General features: G+C 37.9%; 1 protein-coding gene, 3 long non-coding RNA genes and 1 pseudogene across 4 annotated transcripts; 3 read left to right on the forward strand and 2 right to left on the reverse strand.

The window, feature by feature from the left end:
• Positions 1-5945: 5945 nt before the first annotated feature.
• On the reverse strand, positions 5946-7570 carry LOC139809387 (uncharacterized; annotated as a pseudogene).
• Positions 7571-7946: 376 nt separating this feature from the next.
• On the reverse strand, positions 7947-9534 carry LOC139810305 (uncharacterized). Its single transcript, XR_011731277.1, has 3 exons — positions 9019-9534; positions 8561-8650; positions 7947-8454 (listed from the first exon to the last, which is right to left on the reverse strand). It is a non-coding gene; the product is annotated as an uncharacterized lncRNA (long non-coding RNA).
• A 1063-nt stretch (positions 9535-10597) lies between these two features.
• LOC139810295 (kelch-like protein 5) lies at positions 10598-19025 on the forward strand. The gene is made up of 11 exons (XM_071773719.1): positions 10598-11271; positions 11565-11621; positions 11966-12100; positions 16570-16731; positions 16896-17209; positions 17409-17504; positions 17575-17764; positions 17916-18146; positions 18246-18408; positions 18581-18796; positions 18866-19025. The coding sequence occupies exons 1-11, from the start codon at positions 11166-11168 to the stop codon at positions 18888-18890; spliced, it is 1695 nt and encodes a 564-aa protein (XP_071629820.1). The 5' UTR covers positions 10598-11165; the 3' UTR covers positions 18891-19025.
• Positions 12141-14910, forward strand: LOC139810309 (uncharacterized). The gene is made up of 3 exons (XR_011731281.1): positions 12141-12964; positions 13040-13284; positions 14742-14910. It is a non-coding gene; the product is annotated as an uncharacterized lncRNA (long non-coding RNA).
• Positions 15008-15668, forward strand: LOC139810313 (uncharacterized). Its single transcript, XR_011731285.1, has 2 exons — positions 15008-15351; positions 15465-15668. It is a non-coding gene; the product is annotated as an uncharacterized lncRNA (long non-coding RNA).
• Positions 19026-26654: the final 7629 nt, after the last annotated feature.

Consider the following 26654-nt stretch of genomic DNA (forward strand, 5'->3'; position numbering starts at 1 on the left):
GATTTCTACCAACGCTTATTCACTCACTCACGACATGTCAGAGCGACAGATACATTTTAACACTGCGACTTACTGGTCTGTAATGGTCCGTAAGCAAGAATTCGTGATTGTAATTTTAATTTTAATACTGATACATTGCGTTTTTTAACATATTGCGACTCCGATTCACGGTTTGGAAAGGACAATCGAATCTCTCCTTTCTACCTGGTCTGGTCTTCCAACCTGGGAGTAAACGTCGAAGGTGCGATCGATTCGGAGCATTTGCATATCCTGACAGACTACCGAACATTCGTATGAATTTTAATTTATTGATTTGACTGCGCTTTTCTACTGATTGACTCATTTTATCGCGATTGACTGTAATTTATCGTTTGAAATTTTCATGTATTATTTTCATTTTTACGCTGAAGATGACACAAAAAAGTGTTGAAACGTCCGAATTTGTATTAACTAATATATTTTATTATTGACTTAGGGCCGATATCACAGTCTCCGATTAACGTGATCCTCCGATTAAACTCACTCTGCATCTCTTTCTAACTGTCCCTCTAGAAAGAGACGAAGAGTGAGTTTAATCGGAGGATCACGTTAATCGGAGACTGTGATATCGGCCCTTATTTTGATTGCGCATTAATTACCGCGCGTGGCTCTGATTGCCTCTCTCACTTCCCTTTATTTGATTTATTCAGGAGAGCCTATATATATATATTTCGTTTATTCAATTTTTAATTTATATTTGTGTATGGCATATAATTTTTCCTTGCTTAATATTTAAATTAAGTACAGATCCTTTTGTGAGAAATTCAATGTAGGGAAAGCCACTGCGTTAAATGCTGGAAATTGGAATATCGTTACAATTTTTCCGTCTATAATTCGACGACATGTTTGTTGATATGCAATTCGCTAACAATGCGTTCCGAAATGAACGTAAGCGCTTACGCTTGATATCACGCTCACACTGCCCTACCTTGCAGAAATAAGCGTTTGTCAGCAGAAGTTATGACGTCAACGATGACGTCATTAGTCGATCCGTAAGCGCTTACAACGCCAAAGCGAACGACGTGAGTAACGCTCATAAGCGCTTACAGCGCGTGAGCGGGTGAGCGTCCAAACCGAACGCACCCTCGGATTCGACTATTTTCACGTGGAAAGGTATTTATGGTACCGTGTATATGTACTGCATAGTATTATATAGGGTGCATTGGGGGAGACGCTATTAACACTATACGTAAACGCTATGAACTTGGTTCGAGGAGCCAATAGCGCGACAGCGATAGCAAGCTCCCCGAACGCAGCTTAAGCGCCAATAGTATTTCGTGCCTCACCTCGAAAATAATAGCGAAAATAGCGCGAGTGATGACGTCACGCTGCCTTTACAGTGACGTCATCATCGTATATCACAGCGCCACAAAGCGTCTCCTCGAACAGTTTTGGACGATAATTGTGCTAATAGCGTGCTCCCCGAATGCACCCTATATAGTATGATAAATAGCGCATAATTTGTGTGAATCTTGGTAATTTTAAGCCGTGTCGCTCTATTTTTAATTATTCGACCCCCGTTCAACGTTTAGATTGAGATTCATGTTTTATGCATTTTTGACAAACTGAAGTGTTACAGTTATAGTTAGTAGTAAAGATTGATATAAAATTGTATAAATTAAATAACTTTTTTTTACTTTTCCTCTGTATTAATCATGTATCGTAGATTATATAAAAATTAGTGTTACAAACATTATATATATATATATATATATATATATATATATATATATATGTAATTTATAAATATAGAATTTGTAATATGAAAGCGATTGATATTGATGTAAGTACTTACGTTTACGTTATACGTAAACTATAAATTTTCAATACTGGCAGTGTATATCGGAACACGGCCTATATAAGCCGTAAATAATATAGAATAATATATGTTAATAAATAATATGTTATTTTCGTCAATAAATGAGGGAATGCGCAATAAAGAACAAATTAATTGTATATAAAATAAAATACATTTTTATTTCAAAATTTCTAACATAAAATACATTTTTATTTCAAAGTGTGTAACATAAAATACATTTTAATTTCAAAGTTGAACATAAAATACATTTTTATTTCAAAGTGTGTAACATAAAATACATTTTTATTTCAAAGTGGGTAGATAACATAAAATAAATTTTGATTTCGAAATAAAGTCTATAATAATAATAGAACACATAACAGAATATACGATTCTATAATAAGTGGAAAAAAGAAAAACCGTAGAATTAAAGAGTTCGAAAGCCAAATACATCAAAGAGAAACTAAAAATGCAAATAAACAGAAAATGCAACTAAATCACAATGATTTAAATTGCTTGGTTTTTTCGTAATGGCCTGAAGTTATCTGTACCGGTTTTTTCTTATCTTTAACATACTTATGTATTAAAAACGCTAAACTATTTTCGACGATTATATTATCACATCGATGACTGCTACAGAAATCACTGCTGTAGTTATTGAAAAATATTTTTTAAAAGCTGATTCTAAGTTTGACTTATGTCCATTTTCATCGCAAAAGTAATATAATCTATTGTGTACGTTTTGTATTAACGTAATCACCTGATTACTTGGATACGTTAACGAATCTTTTTCTGAATATTCCTTAAAAACCGTGTACAGATGATGTTGTTCTTGTTGTGTACAAAACAAATCAATTTTACATTTTGAACAATTTTTATCAGGAAGTTGTAGCCTTTTTAAAAGATAACCCGACACGTAAGAAAAAGCATGAGAGGCATCAATGTTTAAATTTTCAAAATTGACCCATGGAAGAGTACAGTCACTAGTGTTCTCTAATGGTTCACTTTTGCCCTCGCTGTCACAAGTATTACTTAAAAACTTTCGAAAATTGTCTAAATTTTCACAATTATCGCTTTCACAATTCGCAGATTTGGAGACCAGTGCAACGAGATTATTTAACAAAACGGGAAGAAAAGAGGCTATAAGGGTCAAACGCGGTTCTTCTTGCGTAATGTCTCATTTATTCATCTTCTTGGATATAACTTCAAACGTTTCGGCTCAATTTCGAGCCATCCTCAGCGATAACAATGGTTAGCCCACGATCTCCAAACCAAATAGCAAGCTCGTCGACTCGTGTTATTTGTACCAAATGATCCTTATCTGTAAGACCCTGATGTATAAAATCAAAACCTAATCAACCCGAGACAGCGATTAACCTACCAAATGGCCAAAGAGAACGTGGGAATTAACAAACAATCGAAGTGACTTGTCGGTAGCATCGACATTTTAAAAACGACGGACGGAATAAAAACATTTAACGCAACGTAGTCAGAATTCAAATGTATACATAGATAGCCGTGTCGATGATAAAAGTATTATTGTGATAAAATTCAAAATACCAATGAGAGCACGAGAGCTCGACGCGTCATAACAATTGTACAGCCAATAAGGACATCAATCGTAGGCATGGTTTACAATTTATTTAAGATATTTATGTATGCGTGATTTAGAAAATCGGTGTCATTTTGCAAATTAATACTATTTTCCTGTAGTTTTATGTGAATCATTTCAGAAATTAGTCTCCTGGATAAATATTTCTCTTTGTCTAGGATTTCCACATTCTCCCAGTCAAAATCGTGATCTAGATTCTGCCTGTGTTCGGTGACGACAGATTGTGTCGAGGTAATTCTATTAATGTGGCTCCGATGTTCAGAGATTCGAGTTTTTAATTGCCTTTTAGTTTGGCCTACGTATGACGCATCACATTCTCTACAGGAAATTTTGTAAACCACATTTTTATTCGATTGAGCTGGGAGGACATCCTTTTGTACTTTAATAAATTTTTTAAGTTTGTTTAGGCTGAAGAAAGACAATCTGACATTAAGATCCCCGACAACTCTTGTAAAATCATCGGAGATCCCCTCAACGTATGGGACAGTAAACCATTTACGCCGTTCTTCCTCGCAAATGGTTAGAGATTCATCCTGTCTGCGAGTGCGTCTGTTAAGTAACGCTTTAATTCTCATGTTGATAGTATCAAAAATAAATGTCAAAGGATAGTCGTTCTTCAGGAGAGTATCAATTATAAACTTAACATTCTTACAATGATATTTTGGGTGGGAAAGTAAGAAGGCCCTATCAACCATGCCCATAATCGTGCCTCTTTTTTGTGAGATCGGGTGCTGCGACAAAAAATTAAGATACCTGCCTGAAAAAGTAGGTTTGTGAAACCAGTCAAATTCTAAAATGTTCTCATTCTTAATAATAGTCAAGTCTAAAAAATTAAGTCTATCGCCACCAACTTCCATAGTAAATTGAAGTCTCGGATGGTAAGCATTAAATAATTGTAAAATGTTGTCAAGAAAATAAAAAGGTACTGCAAAAGCTATATCATCTACGTATCTAAAATAAAAAGGTATAGCGAAAGTGAGTTGTTGCAACACCCAGATCTTCAGATCTTCCATAACCATGTCAGCAGCGATGGGAGAGAACGGCGAACCCATTGGAGAACCAAATTTCTGTTTATAAATCTTATTGTTGAAACGAAAATATGTTGAATCTAAAATGAGTTCAACGGCTTTGATAAAGTCCTTCTTTGTAATGTTACAATTTCTCGCAATGTGTGACCATCTCTTAGCAATACTTTCTAAGACTAAGTTAGTGGGGATGTTCGTAAAAAGTGAGATCACATCCAGAGAAACTAGTACGTAATCTGTATCCACAAAGGTTCCTTTTAATTTATTAGCAAGTACAAAACTGTTGTCAATGTGGCTGTCCGGTTTAGGAACACTTTCAGATATGACCTTGTGTAAAAAGAGCGCTAAAGAGTATGTGGGACTGTCAATGGAAGAAACTATGATTCGGAAAGGATAACCATTTTTATGAATTTTTGGTAATCCATACGCTCGCGGAAGAATCCCATCACTGCATAACAATTGTCTGTATTGAACCTCGGAAATGTATTTTAAATTTTTCCATCTCACCAGCATTTCTCTTATTTTCCGGGTTAAAATTGAGATAGGATCCTTACAAATATTTAAATAAGTGGTTGTGTCAGATAACATCTCTGTCATTCTTTGTTTGTAAAATCCTTCATTCAAAGCTACCGTGCAATTACCCTTATCAGCTCTTGTGAAAATGATGTCAGGGTTATCCCTCGTAAACTCTTTAGTGGCTTTGACGAGACTGAAAATTTCCGAGTGAAAAGGAAATTTCGGGGAGAATGAGAGGAGATTATTAATATTACAATTTTTAAGGCAGCTACAAATTGATAGGGTAAATGTTTACAATTAGGGCCTGGTCTCCGATGACCTTGACCTTGACACATGTTGTCAAGGTCACCCTCCTGAGTGATCTTCAGAAGGTTTTAGTTGGGGGTCGCTTCTTATTAAAAAGTTATTAACAAAAAAAGTTTGGAAAATATAGCAGCTATTTTGAGTATTGAAAGGCATAAATGACTAATATATATGTCGAAACAGTTCACGCATACATTTTCCACGCGAACCGAGGTCACGCACACCCCCCCGTGCTTTCGGGGGAGGTGCGGTAGCCCCGAAATAGTTCACGCATACATTTTCCACGCGAACCGAGGTCACGCACACCCCCCCGTGCTTTCGGGGGAGGTGCGGTAGCCCCGAAATAGTTCACGCATACACTTTTCACGCGAACCGAGGTTCACGCACACCCCCCCTGCTTTCGGTTCGCGTGGAAAATGTATGCGTGAACTATTTCGGGGCTACCGCACCTCCCCCGAAAGCACGGGGGGGTGTGCGTGAACCTCGGTTCGCGTGGAAAGTGTATGCGTGAACTATTTCAGGGCTACCGCACCTCCCCCGAAAGCACAGGAGGGTGTGCGTGACCTCGGTTTGCGTGGAAAGTGTATGCGTGAACTATTTCGGGGCTACCGCACCTCCCCCGAAAGCAGGGGGGGTGTGCGTGAACCTCGGTTCGCGTGGAAAGTGTATGCGTGAACTATTTCGGGGCTACCGCACCTCCCCCGAAAGCACGGGGGGGTGTGCGTGACCTCGGTTCGCGTGGAAAGTGTATGCGTGAATTATTTCGGGGCTACCGCACCTCCCCCGAAAGCACGGGGGGGGGGGTGTGCGTGAACCTCGGTTCGCGTGAAAAGTGTATGCGTGAACTATTTCGGGGCTACCGCACCTCCCCCGAAAGCACGGGGGGGTGTGCGTGACCTCGGTTCGCGTGGAAAATGTATGCGTGAACTATTTCGGGGCTACCGCACCTCCCCCGAAAGCACGGGAGGGTGTGCGTGACCTCGGTTTGCGTGGAAAGTGTATGCGTGAACTATTTCGGGGCTACCGCACCTCCCCCGAAAGCACGGGGGGGTGTGCGTGACCTCGGTTCGCGTGGAAAGTGTATGCGTGAACTATTTCGGGGCTACCGCACCTCCCCCGAAAGCACGGGGGGGTGTGCGTGAACTTCGGTTCGCGTGAAAAGTGTATGCGTGAACTATTTCGGGGCTACCGCACCTCCCCCGAAAGCACGGGGGGGTGTGCGTGACCTCGGTTCGCGTGGAAAGTGTATGCGTGAACTATTTCGGGGCTACCGCACCTCCCCCGAAAGCACGGGAGGGTGTGCGTGAACCTTGGTTCGCGTGGAAAGCGTATGCGTGAACTGTTTCGACATATATATTAGTCATTTATGCCTTTCAATACTCAAAATAGCTGTTATATTTTCCAAACTTTTTTTGTTAATAACTTTTTAACGAATAGCGACCCCCAACTAAAACCTTCTGAAGGTCACTCAGGAGGGTGACCTTGACAACATATGTCAAGGTCAAGGTCATCGGAGACCAGGCCCTAATTGTAAACATTTACTATTGATAGCAAGTGGGATTAGAATTTGCAATTCCATGTTGCCGAATTTGGCAAAACAGATTTTCGAGTGAATCTTGATTTAAATTCCTCATATTTAGAAAGGTGAAGCCAACAGCTTTTAATTGATGCCACAAATACATGACCGATCTGATTGTTATCATCCAACCTTTCACGAAATGATATTGATTTGTGACATCTTTTCCGTTAGTTAAATCAAATAATTTCCACTTAGTCATTTCTGACAGTAATTTGCTATATAACATTAAGTGGCGAGTCGTCTTGCAAGCAACATCTATACCTTTTGCCATCATCTGGATTTATTGTTGAACCATTTAAAGAATCAAAGAGATCATCTATAAATTCAGCAAACTCTGCCGTTTGTATAGATTCAACTGGAAACAATCCCTTCGTGTTAGAAACGCTATAAGCACGAATAGCTGCAGCAACAGTATGGCTCAACTGACGCGCTGCAATTTTTACCTTTATCTTAATAAAAGAGTCTTTGAAATTAAGATCATGTTTCTTTAATTTATAAAGAATTTTAAAGGAAAAATTTTTCTCAACATCAAAAGCATTTCTAATGTATTGAAATTTAGCTACTTTGTTTTCTGCAAATTTAATTTTACAACGAAGCAAGGCGTTTCGAGTGCATTTTAATAAATGAAGAACATCATAAATAATTACTATGGTTTCAGACTTGTTGCCGTTAAATCGATACAAACGGCAGAAGATGTTTCAGTTATTATTGACTGGCAGTCAAAAGCAGCAACTTCTATTGTGACTAAATTGTTTGACATATCAATGTGTTTCGGTATGACATTTAGGTCCAACAAATGTTTTGTACAGTTAACAAAATCTTCTTTCTGAAAATAATCTTCGCAAATGTACATATTCCGGCAATTAATAGTGATATTGATGCCACAAATCATTTTCCATTTCGTAGAAATGTCAGAATTTTTTGGAAATCTATAAAAGCGTTTATTTATGACTGTATTGGCATCACCTTTCGACCAATAATAGCTGTTGGCACAATTGGGAAATTTGCAAGAATATTTCTTTTTCGAAGGCATCGTATACAAGGCATCGTATACAGTTTATCAATTGATATTAACCCCAAAAGAAAGTGCAAAGTAAATGAAATTAGAACTGAAAGAAGTTGATTATAAATGAAATCACATACATTTATAAGTTATGTATAACATGTAATAATACATGTAATGATACACATTGTGTATAATAAAATATTTATTATACACAATGTATCATTACATGTATTATTACATGTTATACTATATAACATTAGCCACTGGCTAATGTTAGACAAACTGCACCGGTACGGACTCCGCCACCGGCATACATAATGTATAACATGTAATAATGCACAAGGTAAAATTATCTTGCAAAAAACCTTAAATTGTCCACGCATCACGCATAAGGAACCATATAATCGTCGAATCCTACCTACACGAGTATATTACATATTACATACTTTTCTTTACGACTAGATTGCACATTTTGTCTTCTCGCTTATCTGTGCATTACTGGTGGGCCTCCCGTTATTTCCTCTTGTTCCTCAAATTCCTCCGGGCAAATGTATCGCCTTTAGTACCAGCAGCAGTCTGTAATGATACAATTACATTCACACGTTAAATATTGCTAATTTAAAAAATTATAGATTAAAGTAAAAAAGTAAAAAATTAGGCAAATTTAACAAAAAAAATTTACCTTCGACATCACACTGTTGTGCCACTGTACGGATGAGGCAAAAGTGTCCTCCCTTCCTGTGACAGTTGGTACATTCACCTTTTCGTTCATCTGAAATATATGCATTTCATTAATTGATACAGTTTCAGTTTGTATATAAAACAAATGTGAACAGTAAACAAATCAGTATATATGGTTATATATATATATATATATATATATATGTAGGTCCGGAAGTATGTTCCGGGACTTTTATTTTTTACATCGGTATATTCCAGGACATTTGGCAGTTTCCAGGACTGTCCTGGAAAAAATTCATGTCCTACGGCACGTTTCGGGACAATTTTTTGAATCTGATTACATATATATGCGTTATATTCCAGGACTGTACATTTCAAAAAACGTAAACAGTCCCGGAACATACCTCTAGACCTACATATATATATATATATATATATATATATATATATGTACTTTACAAATATAGGGCGATTTGATGGCGAATCTCCGAATACGTGCATCAGCAGCGAAATCTGTCCTTCGCCGGGTTCTCTCTCGTCCGAGAGCGAATATCCGAACACGTCTCACGAAATCTGTCCTTCGCCAGGTTATCTCTCGTACGAGGGCGAATCTCAGAAGTCTCACAACACGTGCAGCAGCGGTCTCACAAAATCTGTCCTTCGCCAGGGTATCTCTGTACGAGGGCGAATCTCCGAATACGTGTAGCAGCGATCTCACGAAATCTGTCTTTCGAAAGGGTATCTCTCTACGAGGGCGAATCTCCGAATATGTGCAGCAGCGATCTCACGAAATCTGTCCTTCGACAGGGTTTCTCTCGTACGAGGGCGAACTCAGAACACGTGCAACAGCAGCGAACGCGAGATTATCTCGGAGGAATATTAGGAACGTCGTAACTCGTCACTCGGGATCCGCGTTTTTCACAATTTACACCAAACATTAGAATAACGGCCCTTCTGTTTCACTTTTCCTTTTCGACTTCGTGCCCGATCGACAGTTTTCGGCTTTCTTTGGCCCCACATTCCTAAGTGGCCCTGCCGCCATGACGTTTCTCCCCTTCTCCTACTACTTTCACCCCCGTGGCGCAGACCGCGTTGCGACCTGGAAATCGAGAACGGTCGAGAATCTGCGAATGCGCATGCGGGAGCACGAGCCTGCAGCCCGGCGAGCGTTCATTCTCGTGTCGTACGTTCTCCTCGACAGGTCGTGTATTACATTCTTTGTTGCGTCGCACGTTGTCGCAGTTTATCTTTGTAATACTTCTTGTGTTAATGAGTTGTAGATTAACCGAACGATAATTTCTGTCGGACGAGAAGGGCGAGCCTGTGAACGGCCTTATTACATTTAACAACGAGCATCTACCTTTTATACGCGAGAGCTGCTGAGAGAGACGGACAAGGAACGACGCATCAGGAAAGTTCTGGAACATCCTTTCGAGCTCGGTAGAAGCATCGAAGTATCGACAGTACTCAGGTAACAATACAAGAGGGAGAGAGAGAGAGAGTCCTGACGGGCCTGGTCGCGACGACCAACCATTACACGAGCGTACGAACTGAGGATTCTTTATCCGTGAGAAAGACTAGATTAACTTCGTAGTTCATTATTCAATATTGTGAACACTGAGCTCAGTAGACATATTAATATAATACGTTTTTTCTTGTGAGGTTGCAACCGCCATTAAAGTTTTTTTATTTCAATATAAAGTTTATTACATATTATCAGAATATATTTCTCTAACAATAACATATTGATTCTTGTAAATCGAAGTCTGATTAAGTTAAGCGTTTCTTCTTGTAAATATTCTTATCATTAATTATCTCGTGCGATTCGAGTATAGATCTTTCGTTTACGTTTCAATAAGTAATCTTGCGTGCGTTCTCTTTTCAAGAAAGATAATAGATACTTTCAGATAAATTATTGCAAGCGATATTTGTATTATTTTAACGAGAATTAGTGTGTCAATATCTATGATCAAGGATTATTCATCTGATATATCTGACGACTCATTGAGCTTACTATTATTATAGTTATACTTCTTCTTTCATTTTCTCTTTCGTTATTAGTGAAATTAATTTTTGTAGATTGAAAAACATTGTTTTCAGAAACATATCCATTTACGAGCAGTTAAATTGACACATCGATTCTATGCATGTTATTTCTTTATGTGTTTATCAATATCTTTGCTGTATATTCTTTCATATATATATTATATGCTGTTTATTCATGTTGAAACAATGTCCTTTTCTTGATAGAAATTAATACGATTGGTGATTGATGACTTCAATTTCGTCGAGATCAGACACGTCTCACTTTCATATAAGTGTCGATCTACAATACGAGATACATTTCATGTAGATAATTATTATTGTAAGATAGAGACGTTACCAATATCAAGGAAAGGATTTGTTCCGACTAATTACTTTATTCTTTACATTGTATTTGATACAGCTTACTTTCATTATATGATCTTTATTTGTACGATATATATTTTCAATTGGGATACATATGCTAATACACAATCTACGAACAGTCCATCTTTTAGTTTTATGTCTAGCTTTCTCATCAAATCATTTGACCTGGCTCATGCGTGAGCTGGTACGCAACATACATGATGATAATGATTACCCAGATAGCCAAATGCTGTGAGTTTGCTGCCATGTTGCCAACAAGCAGCTTGTCGTTAATGCAATTAATTTTGACAAACTCGGGACAAGGTGAGACAGCATTATGCTTGTCGGGTTGAACTCATATGAATTATATTTCTATTAACAGCAAATTGATTGCAACGTGACAGCATCAATTTGTGGGGGATTTGTGACAATTTTATATTGTCAACACTTCGTTAGCAACGAGATACGTACAATTAAAAAATTTCATAGCTTGATGACATATACACAATAACGGATGGAAATCATTATATATGTGTTGTTGCCGTCACGTTTGCATTATGATGCTCAAGATCGAACGATGAATCATTCATTGCTATCATGTTGCTGACATGTTGCAGACAACATAACGTACCAATATTGCAGACCGTTTGCTCTTGAAATTGCGTCAACTGATTGTATGTATAAGCAGAGTCATGTAGCTGTATTTGTAACGTGTTCTATTTCGATGTCAGCAAATTTGCAGCAAATATATGAAAACACATGCAATGCATTAGTTTGCTCAATATGCTCTATCACGCTTGGCTATCTGGGTAGCGCCTTTAAATCCCAAGTGAAACATAAGGTCTCCTATGAGATTTCAGTAATCGCTTTAAATTCAGATGTACGGGGTGATTCTGAGAGTCGTCAACTTTAACGCTAAATATCTCGCTTCGCAGGGCACACCGCCTCATTTTTCTGCCAGATTCTTTCGTTTCGTGTCAAAACTCGTCGAATGAGCATAATTTTATTGATATTCTAGGTGCAGCGCGTATTCTAAATAATTGCCCCACAATGTCATGTATGTCCATCTCGCCGCAGCACGCGGAAAGTAGCCTCCAAATTATGGAGAGTTATCTGCACAAGCAACAGCTGACAGACGTCACGCTGATCGCGGGTGAGTGTACCCGCCCTTTACCGGGCTCCGCGATGCTTTTTGGTTTGATAACAACCCAGTAAGCAAGGAACATTAAATTAACGTTTAAAAATATTGACTTTATGTGTATTTTTTAAACGTTTTTTAATAATATTATACACATATTTAAAAAATATTATTTCGTAATATGATTTTTCTGAATGTTGTTAAAATATTTTAAAAACGTTACAGAAAATATTTTTCAAATGTTACTCTGACATTTATTTGAGATTAATGCAACAGTTCAAAATTCCTTGTAATTTGGACTTGGAAATAACGTTGGTAGTATATTAATTTTCTGTTGTTAGAATGTTATTGTTTTATATTGTGCCCAACGCTCATCGCGACAGCCATGATGCGTACATTTACGTACGATGCGTGAGTGCGTATACACACGTGTGGATCGAGCAGTGCGGAGTGCTCTTTATTTACAGTATATTTATATATAAGTAACTATTATATTCTAAAAGTTGTATATTAATAATAAGAACTCAATTAACCATATGTGCTATGAATAGTAGCTGATATGATGATCTATATAACCTATAATTTAGGTTAACTACAAATAACGTTCTTTGGGTATCGGTAGAAACTATATAGTGGAATTATTTGCTATTTTCTTGCAATTTACTGCCGATTATTTTCAGCTGTTTGAGTGCGTCGAGATCATGAGCAAACGCACGCTTGTTGCGACAGCCAATCGGAAGCAGTAATAGTTCTGGAGACTGTAGTCGCATTATCTTACATATACGTATGATGTGTGAGTGTGTCATATATACGTACGTTTGTGCTTGTGCGCTTGTGCGCTGTCGAGCGCTTTTAATTGTATACAACATTTTTATATGGGTAAGTAATTATTATATTCTAAATCTTGCATATTAATGATAAGAACCCTGCAATTATCAAATGTGCTGTAAATAGGTAGCTGGTGATTCAAGATCTATTTTTCGACCTATATAAGAGAGAAATTTGCAGAAGAAAAAAAATATACCAAAGTATTAATAAGGATCGAACATATTCTTGATGTACTCGGGCCGCGAGGCTGAGCAATATTCTAAGGAAAGTATTGTACAAGATACAAAGATTGGACAATATCTCATCCCTTTATCTTCCATTGACAATTTGAAGATATGCTAAAAACTGATCAAGAAGCTTTCATGCAAGTTGTAAGTAAAGCTGCTTATCACAATTATAATTAATTCTATAAACATTTACAAATAACATTCCCGGTTAGTATAATAGTTACATAATCGTAGTAGATATAAATTTACACAATAAAATCTGCAGACTTTGAAAATTTAAGAATTAAGAGAAAAGACTGTAAGAGATATCTCCTCTCCCTCCCTCTCTCTCTCCCTTTTTCTCCCTTTCTCTCCAAGAGTAGTAAATATAATATTTGCAATTTAGAGTCTGTTTATGTTCTAAACTCAGAGTTACAAACTTATTCTATGTCTTACATGATACGCGCACGCTATATAGATTAACCTTTTACGATTGGTGGAAATATAAATCACTAGCATGAGACTTTCACTTCTATATATTTTTATGTTTTCGGACGTTGCTTCCGCCTTCTTCTTGCAAGACTTTTCGTTATTTTCCGTTGAACGTGCAAAACAGCGACCTATTGTATTATCTTTCATCGTAATAAATCAGTTGGAAAAAATAAACTCGATTATTCTGCGCCATCAGAGTCGACAAAGAGATCACCAGGACTTGTAATTTTTACCGATTTTTTGGTATTATTTTCAATGTAGTGCCTATAGCAAAGATCTCGGCAAAGATAGTAATTGCGCATTATCTGTATCTACTATGTTTATAGTTATTTTAATTGTGGCGTAACATACAGACAAAATCATCCAAACGTCATATCAAATAAGTACTAACGCATTCATACTACATTGTTCAAGTCTTTTATGCATATATGGATCTTCTATATATAAATGTGTGTTGCTTTGTTTTACCATATTTAGCAGAAAGCTTAAGTATTTATATATAAAAATTTTCTTGCAAACTTTTCATATATTTTTAAGCTTTTAAATTTAATGGAAATGGTACAGTAATATTTTTTTACAATTTTCTTTAACGGAGCAAACATACTGATAATATATAAACAATTTTTGTAACAAATAAATATTTACACTGACAGCTCGAGATCTTTACTTCAAAATTTTTAAATCATTTTTGTAATATATTAAGCAAATGCTCTAATTGATTTACACCTATTTTTATTATGTAAAAGCATTTGTAATTCTATGCAACCAATACGATATATGTAAACCTTCTAAAAGAAGGTAGAATTTTGTCGGTAAAGTTTTCAAATATGGTATGTCCTTCAAAAATCAAAATGTATTTGTATTAATCTCCATAATGTATTCAACTGTATATTTTATGTATAAAACGATCAAATAGAATCTTGAGGAGGAGCACTCAATGCGTTCAAAACCAAAAATGGTTACTCTGACTCTTAATCTTACAAACTTATAGCTATAATATATGTCCTTTAATATGTTCTATAATATCCTATAATATGTGTTATTATATTTTAAAAGTCTTCTGAATTATTTTCTTTGCAATTTATAATAATAAACTGCATTATATAGAATTACAAGTATAAATTTTTCAGGTGAACAAGGTTATGTTAATTAGAGGGAAACATGAAAAGAATTTTATTAAAAGAAGTTTGAGGGCTACATTTTCTGATGACTTAGCTTCCATGTGTTCATGAACTGGCCAAAAAAATAATTATAAAATTGGAGATACGCACACACACACACACTCACACAATTCTGAGCATTAAAAGTAAGTAATTTTTTAAGAAATGTATATATTACTTGCAGTATTAAATGCTATGTTTTATGTCTCAGAATTTATTAAAATTGTCTCATTTTTTGTAGCAATCATCGTTAAAAAGCAGGACACACATACACGTTAAAAATTCTTACGAAATAAAAGAAAAATATATATATCCATAAACTAATATTTTTGATCGATTTAGTATATATGTAAACTATTCCGGAAACTTTTGTGTTATTTCAATAATTATCATAAGTTTTAATTGCCGTTAAATTAACATTATTTATTTCTTTCATCTAACAATAAACTGTATTGAATTTTTCTTATTTCAGAAGCTTTTAGAGCAATATTCCCTCGGAATACAGAAAAAGATTTTCAACACTTTGTAACGGAGTGGTTCAGATTCGCAAACGTCCGTAAGGAAAAAAAACATTAAAAAGGTAATGTAATGTATTTCGGTATATACTCTCTATAAAATAAAATTATTATAGTTTGCCGCGTTATAATTTATAAGTAGCTTTTTCACTAATTTAATTCTACTTTTATTTTTCAGGAAGTGATAAATATATTATCTTACTTGCGTGGCTCCGCGCGAGTGATTATTATAGTAACAAATTTTTTTATTTGAAAGATGAGTTTTATCCCAAAACCTTACGCTAGGATCAGTGATCTTCACCAAAGATATTATTGTGATAAACTGAAAACTGTAATATATGGTATATATTATTTTTATATAAATAAAACTTTTTTATGATAATTAGTGAATTATTCCCTAATGCAGATTGGTATATAACAGGCCTGGGCAACTTCGAGCTCCGGAGCCACGACACTCCCCTACTTTCCGTGGATAGAAAAGAAGTGTCGTGGTTCTGGAGCTCAAAGTTGTCCAAGCCTGGTCTATAAAAAAGCAATCTAAATAATAATTAGACAATAAATATTGAGATATTTTATTACTATTGCATATTTATTGAAAACATGTTGCCTGTAATAGAAATAAAACATCAATAAGAACTTTAAATAAATGTTAGAATTAACATTACGGTAATCTTAATATAATATTGTAATAAAGTTGATAGTACGTTTAAATTTTTATCTCAAAAACATTACAGGAATGATAGAAAAACCTTAACGCAATGTTATTTGCAACGTTATGGCACTCCCATTTCAACATTACTGAAATTTCGGAATCGTGGTCAAAGTATGTTCATAATGATGTTCTATACAACATTAAGAACTACATATTTAACAACATTACAAGTTCTAGAATATCGTTGCAATAACATTGTAATAATGGTTTTTTGCTTACTGGGAACGCACCTATGTGTCAACTGTCAATTGGACTTGTAATGATTCAGATGATAATGGTTAATCAAATGTTTTAATTAATAAAAACGAGGAGAGTTATTATTTTATACAAATATGTTTACATAAAATGTGCATTTTCTAATATAATTTTATGTATATTTTTATGTGTAATCAAGAAATTCAAAGAGAAATTATTTTTATTGTTAAAAGTTGTTATTCAAAGTTTTTAACCAGTAAAAATTGAAGAGAGAGTATATTTTGTACACAACACATATTGAAAATATTCTTCGCACTCGATGAACTTGTGACATCCCATTTCTCATATTTTTTTCTCTGTTCTGTGCTTTTCTTAGGAAATAAGCGTGTCCCAGCTCATCGCTTAGTACTCAGTGCTGGTTCTGAATATTTTGCTGCCATGTTCACAAGCTCTTTTCAAGAGTCGGCACAAAATGAAATAGAATTAATGGATGTTGATGGAGATGCTTTATGGGCTTTGGTTCTTTATTGTTATACAGGTAATTCTGCTTGAGAAGATATATTATATGTTTCATGTAAGAAAACATTTCACGAATATTAACGTTACGATAAAAGCATTTACAAATATTTTTTTTAAGCCGTTTTTGTTAATTTTTGAATTTTTTGTCAATTCTTAATAACATGTTTTTTTGTATATTTGCAGGTTGCATAGAATTGCAGGAAGATAGCGTAGAGACTCTACTTACAACAGCATGTTTGTTACAAATGAATCCAGTTATTAAAGCGTGCTGTCAGTTTCTCGTCAAACAACTTCACCCAAGCAACTGTCTGGGCATACGGATGTTCGCCGATACGCAGGGTTGTTCGGAATTGGTTGAATACGCACACGCATACACTACCAAACATTTCATGGAAGTTACAAAAAATCAAGAATTCTTACTGCTATCTGCCGATGAAGTTGCGAAGTTACTTGAATCTGAGGATCTTAATGTTCCCTCGGAAGAAACTGTCTTTCATGTAAGACAACTGTTTGTTGAGCGAACCAATTTATATTAAATATTAAGAAGGAAATGTTATCGTGGCTATAAGTTTTTTATACTATTGATCATAAATATATTTCTATAATTGCTTAAGCAAATATTTCATACAAATGCAATTAAAATATCTAAGCTGAGATACAGAATAAATAGAATTGTTATTATCATTATTGTTTTAGGCTCTAGTGACTTGGCTAGAACACGATCCAGAAAACAGGAGCAAAGATGCTAGTAAATTATTAGGTTTAGTCAAATTACCATTGCTATCACCCGCGGTAAGTTTATCGATAGCTCAATTTTTTCACTCGACAGAACTTGTGCATTAGCACTAATAAATCAAAACAGTTTATAGCTGACAATATTGAGAGTAACGAAATGTTCAAAAACCAAAGAATGGTGCAGGAATTAGTAATGGAAGCATTGAAGTATCATTTGCTGCCTGAGCGAAGACCTTTGCTTCAAACAGGCAGAACAAAACCCAGAAAAGCCACTGTGGGTACGTTGTTAGCTGTCGGAGCGATGAACCAACATGAAGGTAATTTATTATATCCAAAATGAATTATTTAATATTAATCGCATAACTGATAATTAATCGATCACGATTAATGTAAAGAAAATATATTATGCCAATATTGTCGCACTATTTTACTTTTTCCAAGCGAAATAATTTGCAACGTACTTTCTAGGTGCAACATCTATAGATGCATTTTCATTACGCGATAATGCCTGGAGATCTTTAGCAGCCATGAGCGACAGATTAGAATTTAGCGCAGTGGTAGTCGATAAAAAATTGATTATCGCGGGCGGTATGGACAGTACGGACGATTTTAAAACTTTGAACACAGTAGAATGCCTCGATTTCTCCACTCTTACGTGGAGCACTCTACCACCTATGAATGTTCATCGACAAAAATTAGGTATGTGCAAATGCATGAGAATTTGCAAAATTAATGTGCAGTTTATTTCATTTATTCATAATCAAACCCTAGCAAATACGTTATAATATTCTTTCTCAGGAGTGGCAGTCTTAGGTGGACTTTTATATGCTGTTGGTGGTTACGACGGTCGTTGTTCTCTTAATGCGGTAGAGAGATGGGATCCGGGAACAAATCAGTGGAATTCAATATGTCCTATGTCCGTACAAAGATCTGGAATCGGTGTAGCTGTGTTAAATGATAAGTAAGTCTTTACAGATAAATTATTAAATTTATATGTCATATTTGTTTTTAATCATTTTAATTTCCTTCTTAGTACGTGTCTTCGTATAAATATTATTTTATTAACTTTAAATCTTATTAAATATTAAATTTTTTTTAATAAATTTGATATTAAATTTTTTATGATGTTTTAGATTGTATGCCGTAGGAGGAGCATCAGATTACATTTCCTGCTTAAATACAGTAGAATGTTACGATCCGCACACGAACAGATGGACACCGTGTGCACCTATGTCGAAGAGACGATACGGGGTAGGCGTAGGAGTAGTGAATGGTTGTCTTTATGCACTCGGTGGTGTCGACGATACAGCTAGCAATCCCGATGGTAACATATTCGACTGTGTAGAAAGGTATAAACCGCTGTTACGTTATATGTTAAAGCTTTCAAGTTATATATAATGCGATGTAACAATATATAGATATGATCCTAAAACCGATACGTGAACTATGGTTGCGCCAATGAGTGTGCCCCGGAGTGAAGTTGGTGTGTGCGTATTAGGTGACCGACTTATGGCCGTGGGAGGACACGACGGCCGACAATATCTCACACTAGTGGAAGCCTTCGATCCACATCTCAACGAATGGGAACCTGTGAGTGTATAAACTATTCCTGTCATTGAGTATGGTAAATAGAAATAATTGTAAATATATTTTGTAAACTGAAACGTGTTTGTGTTTGTAGGTTGCTCCTCTTAAGAATGGCTATGCGGGACCGTGTGTTGTTGTAAAAAATTTAACCAATAACATGTAGATTATTTTTACTAAACGATCAGTAATTGCACTTGCTAATTATGCAATTTATATTTGTAATTACAAATGATTTAGGTGTTTCAGAAATATGACAGAATCTGCTCTCTTGTGATATTGCATGCATGTTAAATTAATCACATTGTTATTTTCCTGAAACAATTTTAGATACATCTACATTTAAATAAGTATTATATTTCTTCTCTCTTAGCATGTAACAATTTTTATAGGATTTTTACATTTTCGTACTGTATTGAAAAAATTTCAACCATTGTAACTACACTCTTAAGCATGTACCGCGTAGTATCTCCAAATTCGAGGTACTAATTTCTAAATGGAAATGACATTTGGAGTTACATGCTGCTAGGAGATACTTTTCCCGGTACAGTAGCACGAGGTACGGAATACACGAGGTACTGATAAAGAAGGAGGTACCGATTGGAGATACCGCACTTATAAATTCACGGTACAATTTTTTAGGAGATACAGTTTTAGGAGGTACAGTTTTTTAGGGGGCTTCCCGTATGTACCCCGTACATACGTACCTCGTACGTACATATGTACCTCGTACAAATGTGTACCTCCTACATATGTACCTCGTACAAAAGACATTCGCGAAGCACTCGACGCGGACGCGTGCACGGACGTGTCATAGGAGGTACAGTTTTAGGAGGTACAGTTTTTTAGGGGGGTTTCCGTATATACCTCCTACATACGTACATACCTCGTATACGTAGCCAACCATGGCATGATCGCGACATTTGTTGAACGAAAGACATTCGCGAATAGCAGCGGGCAATATTATATCATATATCCAATTCGAAACTTTATTACTCTTTTTAAACTGAATTTGTTTCTTAAGATAATTTTTGAAAAATTATATATTTGCGCTGGTATGACATATGTAGACTATATATAACGTTTACTTCAAATTAAGAAGTAGTCGACCACGTAAGGCAGTTGGCTCACGATGCAGAGGTCCCGAGTTCAAATCCCACCAAGGTAAGTGTGTTTTTCAAATACAAAAAAATATTTATAATCATAGACTGCATCTTAAGAAACAAATTTAGTTAAAAAATAATAATAAATTTCGAAATAAATAATTTTTTTTGTCGGGTGAATATTCGTTGCCCATAACGTACTTCCTAACTTCGAGGTACCATGTACCTCCAATTTTTGGCGACACATGCTTAAGAGTGACTTATGTCCCTCGTAATTACGTAGGGACAAAATTTTAACATGTACCTCCAATTTTTGGCGACACATGCTTAAGAGTGTATCAAACATTATATTTGGCACTCGTTTGTACATGGTGATAATGATTAGTTCCTTTAAATCCCAAGTGGAACATAAAATCTCTTATAAGGTTTCAGTAATCGCTTTAAATTCAGATGTACGGAGTGATTAGCCGACAGTACCTTGGCATGGTGACTAATAGGAGATACACCTATCAATTATCAGCTATATTTTGGACCAATGGTTTAATGTCTTTCCGAAAGACGGAGTTTACTTTCTCCCGAAAAACGAGTTTCCTTCCCCCCCCCTCTGTTAATTTCTCGTGCGGAAGGGCAGTTTAGAATATTAAAATTCTTATGATCAGTGAACTCGAGTCCAGATTTTTATGATTACAATCTGGTGCTTTACCAATAGACTACACTGTCTCCTTTATCTGTACATAATACCTCAATTTTATATAAATTTTTAGTGTAATGAATAATTGACAATGTTGTAATTTGTCCATCATGTTAATCCACAGATGTCTGTTGTCTATTAAGTAGACATTTGTGGTGGACGGAGATTGCGCGAAACGGACGAGTTTTCGATCCTCCATATTCTCTTATTGGACAGAGTATAGAATATAAGTAGGGTAGACCGGGGACAAAAGTAACATTTTGAGTTTAAGATTTTATAACAGTTAAAATATAATATCTACGTAAAAAAGACCTGTACCTTTAGATGTAGAATTTATTTGACTAAAAATTTTCTTGTGTTGAATTCAGTAATGTAACTAGGAAAAAAGTTATTATTGTTTAAAGAATATGAGAAATACTGTTATAACCGTCCCAACCCCCGGGACAATTGTAACAGCAGAGAGGAACGATTGTACCACATCATCTATATAGTAAACAAAATAATGGTTATTTAGTAGGTTTATGTAATCAATCTTACGAATTTTCTATAAAAAATGCAACTTTTGATAAAATAATTTGTTACATGACAATATCAGTATTTTTACATTATAGCAAACAAAAACAAATAATACTGTTTTCTCAATTGAAAGATTATTTATAATCTTATATATTTAAAGGGTTAGGTTAAGTTGAAGTTGTCCCCGAGCAACGGGGACAATTGTAACGCTTCAACTGTCCCCAGGCATTGATGTTACAATTGTCCCCTAATAATATTTTAATAATTAATAATTAATTAATTAATAATTATTTATTGCAATGTTTAGTCGGGTTACAGTAATGAAGAGTATAAGCAAATAGAAGAGCACGCAAATGGTAAGGCATCAACACACGCGTTGTTTCTAAGCCTACCAGTATAAAATAGAACATACAGAAAGGTGAATTCGCTCACGGGAGTAAAAATTTTTGACGCACAACAAAACTTACATACTAAACGCAATACGCAGATTTAACAATACTTAGATTAATAAAACTTACATACTAAACGCGAAGGTAGCACGCTGATGCGCACGTGAGCGCGTTGGTGGACTCGACACGTGCAGGCAATCAATGACGCTCAGGTAAAGGTGCATTACTGGCAGTTGACAAGATGAAGGCGGACACAGCAGTATGAAACGAAGACATAGAGGATAAGGATTTTAAGCTAGAGGAAAGGGCATTGAAATGTTTGACTGCGCTGTAAGAGAAAGAAGCGCGAAACTTGACAGAGTGATGCGATGGAAAGGAAAGAAGGTCCGGGTAACGCGTATTCGGGGCATCACTGGTATGGAGCTCAGAGTTGAGATGCAAGAGATGTCGAAGGTAAGGAAGAGTATCAGAATGAAGGAGACGGAAAACCAGACAACAAAAATGAAGCACAAAACGCTGTTGGATTTTTAGCCAGCAGGAGCGAGAGTAGAGTGGGGATATGTGGTCAAACTTACGTACACAATAGGAGAAGCGGAGACATGATTTTTGAATGTATTGGATACGATTTAGGAGTTGTTGGTTGAGTGCAAGAATATAGACGACGTCAGCGTAATCGAAGAGGGAGATGACAAGCGACTGGGATGTATGAAGTTTTTGGGAGGTGGAGACGATGTGCCGGAAAGGATAAAGAAGACGAAGGCGAGCAAAGGCAACTTGACATTTTACGTCCACGTGATGTTTAAACGACCAGAAAGAGTCAATGTGAACACCAAGTATGTTAATTGAGGACGATAGAGGTATAGGCACAGAGTTTAAAGAAAGGTCAAAGGATTGAAGCTGAGACAAAAGGACTGGGGAATCAGCAATGAGAAGTGAGGATTTGGAAGGGTTAAGGTGCAATGCGTTGGAAGATGCCCATTTAGCTACAGCTTTAAGGTTATCGTTCAACGCAGAGACGGTAGCAGAGACGTCGGATAGACGGAATGACTTGCGCAAAATCACGTCGTCAGCGTATTTCAGCAGCTCGGCGAAAAAAGGAGTGGAAGCCAGATCAGCAATAAAAATGATAAACTAGTGGACCAAGCACGGATCCCTGAGGTACGCCAGATAGAACGGCGCGAGAAGGAGAAAAAATAGGCTGAAGATTATATACAAGGACACGCTAAAAGCGGTTTAATAAAAACGATTTCATGAAGGACAAGGCAGAGGGAGACAGGCCGTAGTACTCGAGCTTAGCCAGAAGGAGGTGATGGTCGACCGTATCGAACGCCTTCGTGAAATCAAGAGTAAGCAACGCAGTGAGGGAACCTGAGTCGAAACCACGAAGGACGGAGTCAGAGAGGTGGAGAAGCTCAGTCGTGGTGCTGTGCAGGCAACAAAAACCGGACTGACACTCAGGAATTATCTTCGCTTCGTTGGCGAATGCATATAATTGTTGAAAGCATATGCGCTCGAGGATTTTGGAGAGAAATGGAGGGAGAGAAATAGGACGAAGAGAGAAGAAAGTGGAGGGATCTCGAGTTTTGGGAATGGGGAGGACAACAGCATGTTTCCAAGAGGAGGGAAATGTGTGAGAAGAGAGGGAGTAGTTTAGGATATGTAGAAGAGGTTCGAGACATTGAGGCAGGCAGAGAAGCAGCATACGACCTGAGAGATCATACGGCCCAGCCCAGGTAAGACGTATTCGCTTGAGTATATTGTAAAGCTCAGTAGGAGTGATTGGAGTAAAACTGAAAGCTTCAGGGACACAAAAGGATGAGGAGGCAAAATGATTTAACGTTTCAGGAGAGCAGGAAGAGGAGGGAAGAGAATCAAGAAAATAATCGTTCATTAGTTTAGGATCGAGGAGATGGGAGGGTAAGGAGTGCGAGGGAGATGCTGTCCCTCCGAGTTCGGAGAGATTTCTCCAGAATTGACGAGGAGAGTTTGCTGAGAAAGAGTTTGAGAGATAAGCCTTTTTTTCACGGCGTATGGCATAGTTCACCTCGTTACGGAGTTGCTTGTAGCGGCGCCAATCGGGATCAGACCGAGTGAGCCTGTATCGACTAAGAGCACGACTCTTAAAAGATATTAATTTTCTGACGGCGGTGTTTAGCCACGAAGCCAGAGGACGTGTTGCCCTCTTAAGAGTCAGTGGTGCGAGACGATCAAACACGGACATTATAGAGGACGTAAAACAGGCGACCATCTCATCAACATGTGCAGCTCCGAACACAGGCGACCAGTCAATTCTCAGCAGCTCAGAGGATATGTCGGAGGGCTGGACGGAGTGGAGGCCGCGGGAGAGAGTAGTGCGGGTCCGGCGACTAGGTCGAGCTATTTTAAGGATCGCCCAAACCATGAAATGATCACTAATGTCAAGTTCTTCGCTGACTCCGCAATCGACAACCCCCACACCACGCGTAATCAGGATAATATCGAGAATAGATGACGTACTCTGTGTGAGACGTGTTGGCAGGTCAATGAGTTGCCGGAGGGAGAGGTTCGATGTCATGTCATACAAAAGTCGAGCGTTGAATTCGTTGGGGCGGAGCACATCAATGTTAAAATCACCCATGCATATAATCTCGTCAGCGCAGCACGAAACATGAGACAACAGCGACTCAATGTAATGTATATCGGAAACAGGTGAGCGAGGAGGACGATAAATGCAGACAGCAGCTACGCTCTTGTGTGTCAGGCGAAGAGAAACAGCGACGACATCCACGAGTGTGCCGGGCGGAAGGGCACCAAGGTCAATTCGAGAAAAAGAGAGAGAGAGCTATCAACATATAACGCGACACCCCCGCCGCGAGAGCCGGTAGATCGATCAGAACGAACAAGAGTAAAACCGTTTATGTTAATCAACTTAGGGTCGATTGTGTCACGCAGCCAAGTCTCTCCGATCGCCAGGATGTCGAGTTGATGATAGGCTATGAGATCCTTAACAAGCGTAAAGTGGGGCAGCAGCGATCGCGCGTTTACATGAGTGACGCGAAGTGCTGGGCGGCAGCCACCGCTACCAGCCGCTACTGACTCGACCGACGAGTGACATCAGACAGGCTCGGGGCAAGCTGAAGGGACAGCCTGAGATGAGGCGTGGGGGAGCTGATTCGGATTGACGATTGTATTAATCTCAGCAAGCATTGAATCCTGCGACAAATAGCGGTGCAGGGGAGAGCCGTCCGAAACTCTAAAATATGTAACCCCACGCCTCATCCATACGTGCTGGATGTTATGCCTTTTAGCAAGCTGGCGAGCCTCAGCAAACGGGCAACGTTCAGACGCTGTGGATCGTTCGTAGAGATAAACTCTAGTGGACGGCCACGAGCAGTCGACGTTGGACGCAGCGAATCCAGATCCGGCACGTCGCCGAAATTTGGCGAGAAACTTATTTCTCCTGGCTATTGTGGAAAGTTTCGCCACCACAGGACCAGATGAAGGGACCCTTCCGCCAATTCTGAAGACGCTGACGACCTCCGAGGATGTAAGCGGCACGTCAAGTGAGGCAGCCACTCGAAGTATCGTGTTGACGGGGTTTTCAGGCTTGAATATTGGAATGCCGAAAATTATGAGCTCATGATCCCTGTGCTCATTGACCATGCGCTCAAAGCGCATAGCCAGTCCGTCGGATGCAGCCGAAGGGGAACTAGAGGGGCCAGCCGATGTAGAGGTAGAAGTTGAGACTGTTTCAAGCCGGGCTAGGCGTTCCTCCAGCGCAACATGCCTGGTAGACAGAGATCCAATATCAGTTGATAAGTTGTTTGACACAGCCACAAGACGCTCCACCGTACGCTCGACGTCGCCCAGACGCCGAAGAGCCGCCTCGAAGCCGTTCATCTTGCTGTCCAGAGAGTCCAGCTTGAGGTCGATGCGGTCAACGAGACTGAGACTCTGAGACCAGAGGCTAGCGATTCTACCATCTAAGGTGGTAATGGAGGCAGATATTGAAGATAGGGCTTGCCTTACGTCAGAGAGGGAGGCAGCAATATCAGATGCATCACGCACGGTAGAATGCCGTCCGTTAGTCATTGCAGAGGCAGTCGGCGCAGCGAGTGCAGGGCTGATATCCGTCAAGGGAGCGAATTCGGTCGAGAGGGACGATGAGATGTCCCCGGCGACAGCGTCGCCCGCATGCAAATCCGCGGGAGGCCGACCGTTGTCGAGGCCGCAGAACGTACATATAAGCGTGGGAGAAAGAAAGCGCTTACATTTAATACAGGTCGGCTGACTCATGCTTAGTATGTCTAAACTATATACAGAGAGACAGGATAGTAAATATGTATGACCGGAATGAAGATAGATAATAACAGTGAATAAAAACAATGATGCCACAAAATTTTTGGCCGTTAGTTTACCATAGTTTAGATTTTCGATGTACTTACTGAAGCAAAAATGATAGCGCAGTAGCAGTATTGATTGCGAAAGGCTTATATAAGTCGGCGCCAGCCGAAATGCAACGGAGCGAGAACGGTAACGCAGAAAATTTGTAAGGTTCGGAACACGGCAATACAGGTAAAAGAAACACGAAACGCACCGGACAATCTCACGCGTCGCTAACTGACCGCCGCCGAGAGCAATTCGCAGTAACAGCAATATGTGAAACTTAAAAACTCTCGAGTTCTGTGCACCAGAGTTAAAATTAAGTGAATATGTGCGAATAGGCACAGCTGAAAATAGCACTAACACAGCGATGATTTTCGACGGGCAGGAGCGACACGCGAGAGATGTTTACACGTCGACGACCCGTGAGCGATTTTATGAATCGAAGTAAATTTTTTACATAAATATCTGAATGAAAGTCAATCGTATTATGCAAATTAACATAAATAATCACTAAAACATATAAAAATAAAACCTTATACCTTCGGCATAAAGAAAGAAA

This window comes from Temnothorax longispinosus, chromosome 3, assembly GCF_030848805.1.
Source record: "Temnothorax longispinosus isolate EJ_2023e chromosome 3, Tlon_JGU_v1, whole genome shotgun sequence".
NCBI lineage: Eukaryota > Metazoa > Arthropoda > Insecta > Hymenoptera > Formicidae > Temnothorax > Temnothorax longispinosus.

What these genes read in the sequence shown, in the direction of transcription:
- LOC139810295 (XM_071773719.1), top strand. Translation starts at nt 11,166, where the DNA reads ATGATGATAATGATTACCCAGATAGCCAAATGCTGTGAGTTTGCTGCC. An exon ending in TGAAATTGCGTCAACTGATT is followed by an intron (nt 11,622 to 11,965) that starts GTATGTATAAGC and finishes TTGATATTCTAG; the next exon opens with GTGCAGCGCGTATTCTAAAT. An exon ending in GGTTCTTTATTGTTATACAG is followed by an intron (nt 16,732 to 16,895) that starts GTAATTCTGCTT and finishes GTATATTTGCAG; the next exon opens with GTTGCATAGAATTGCAGGAA.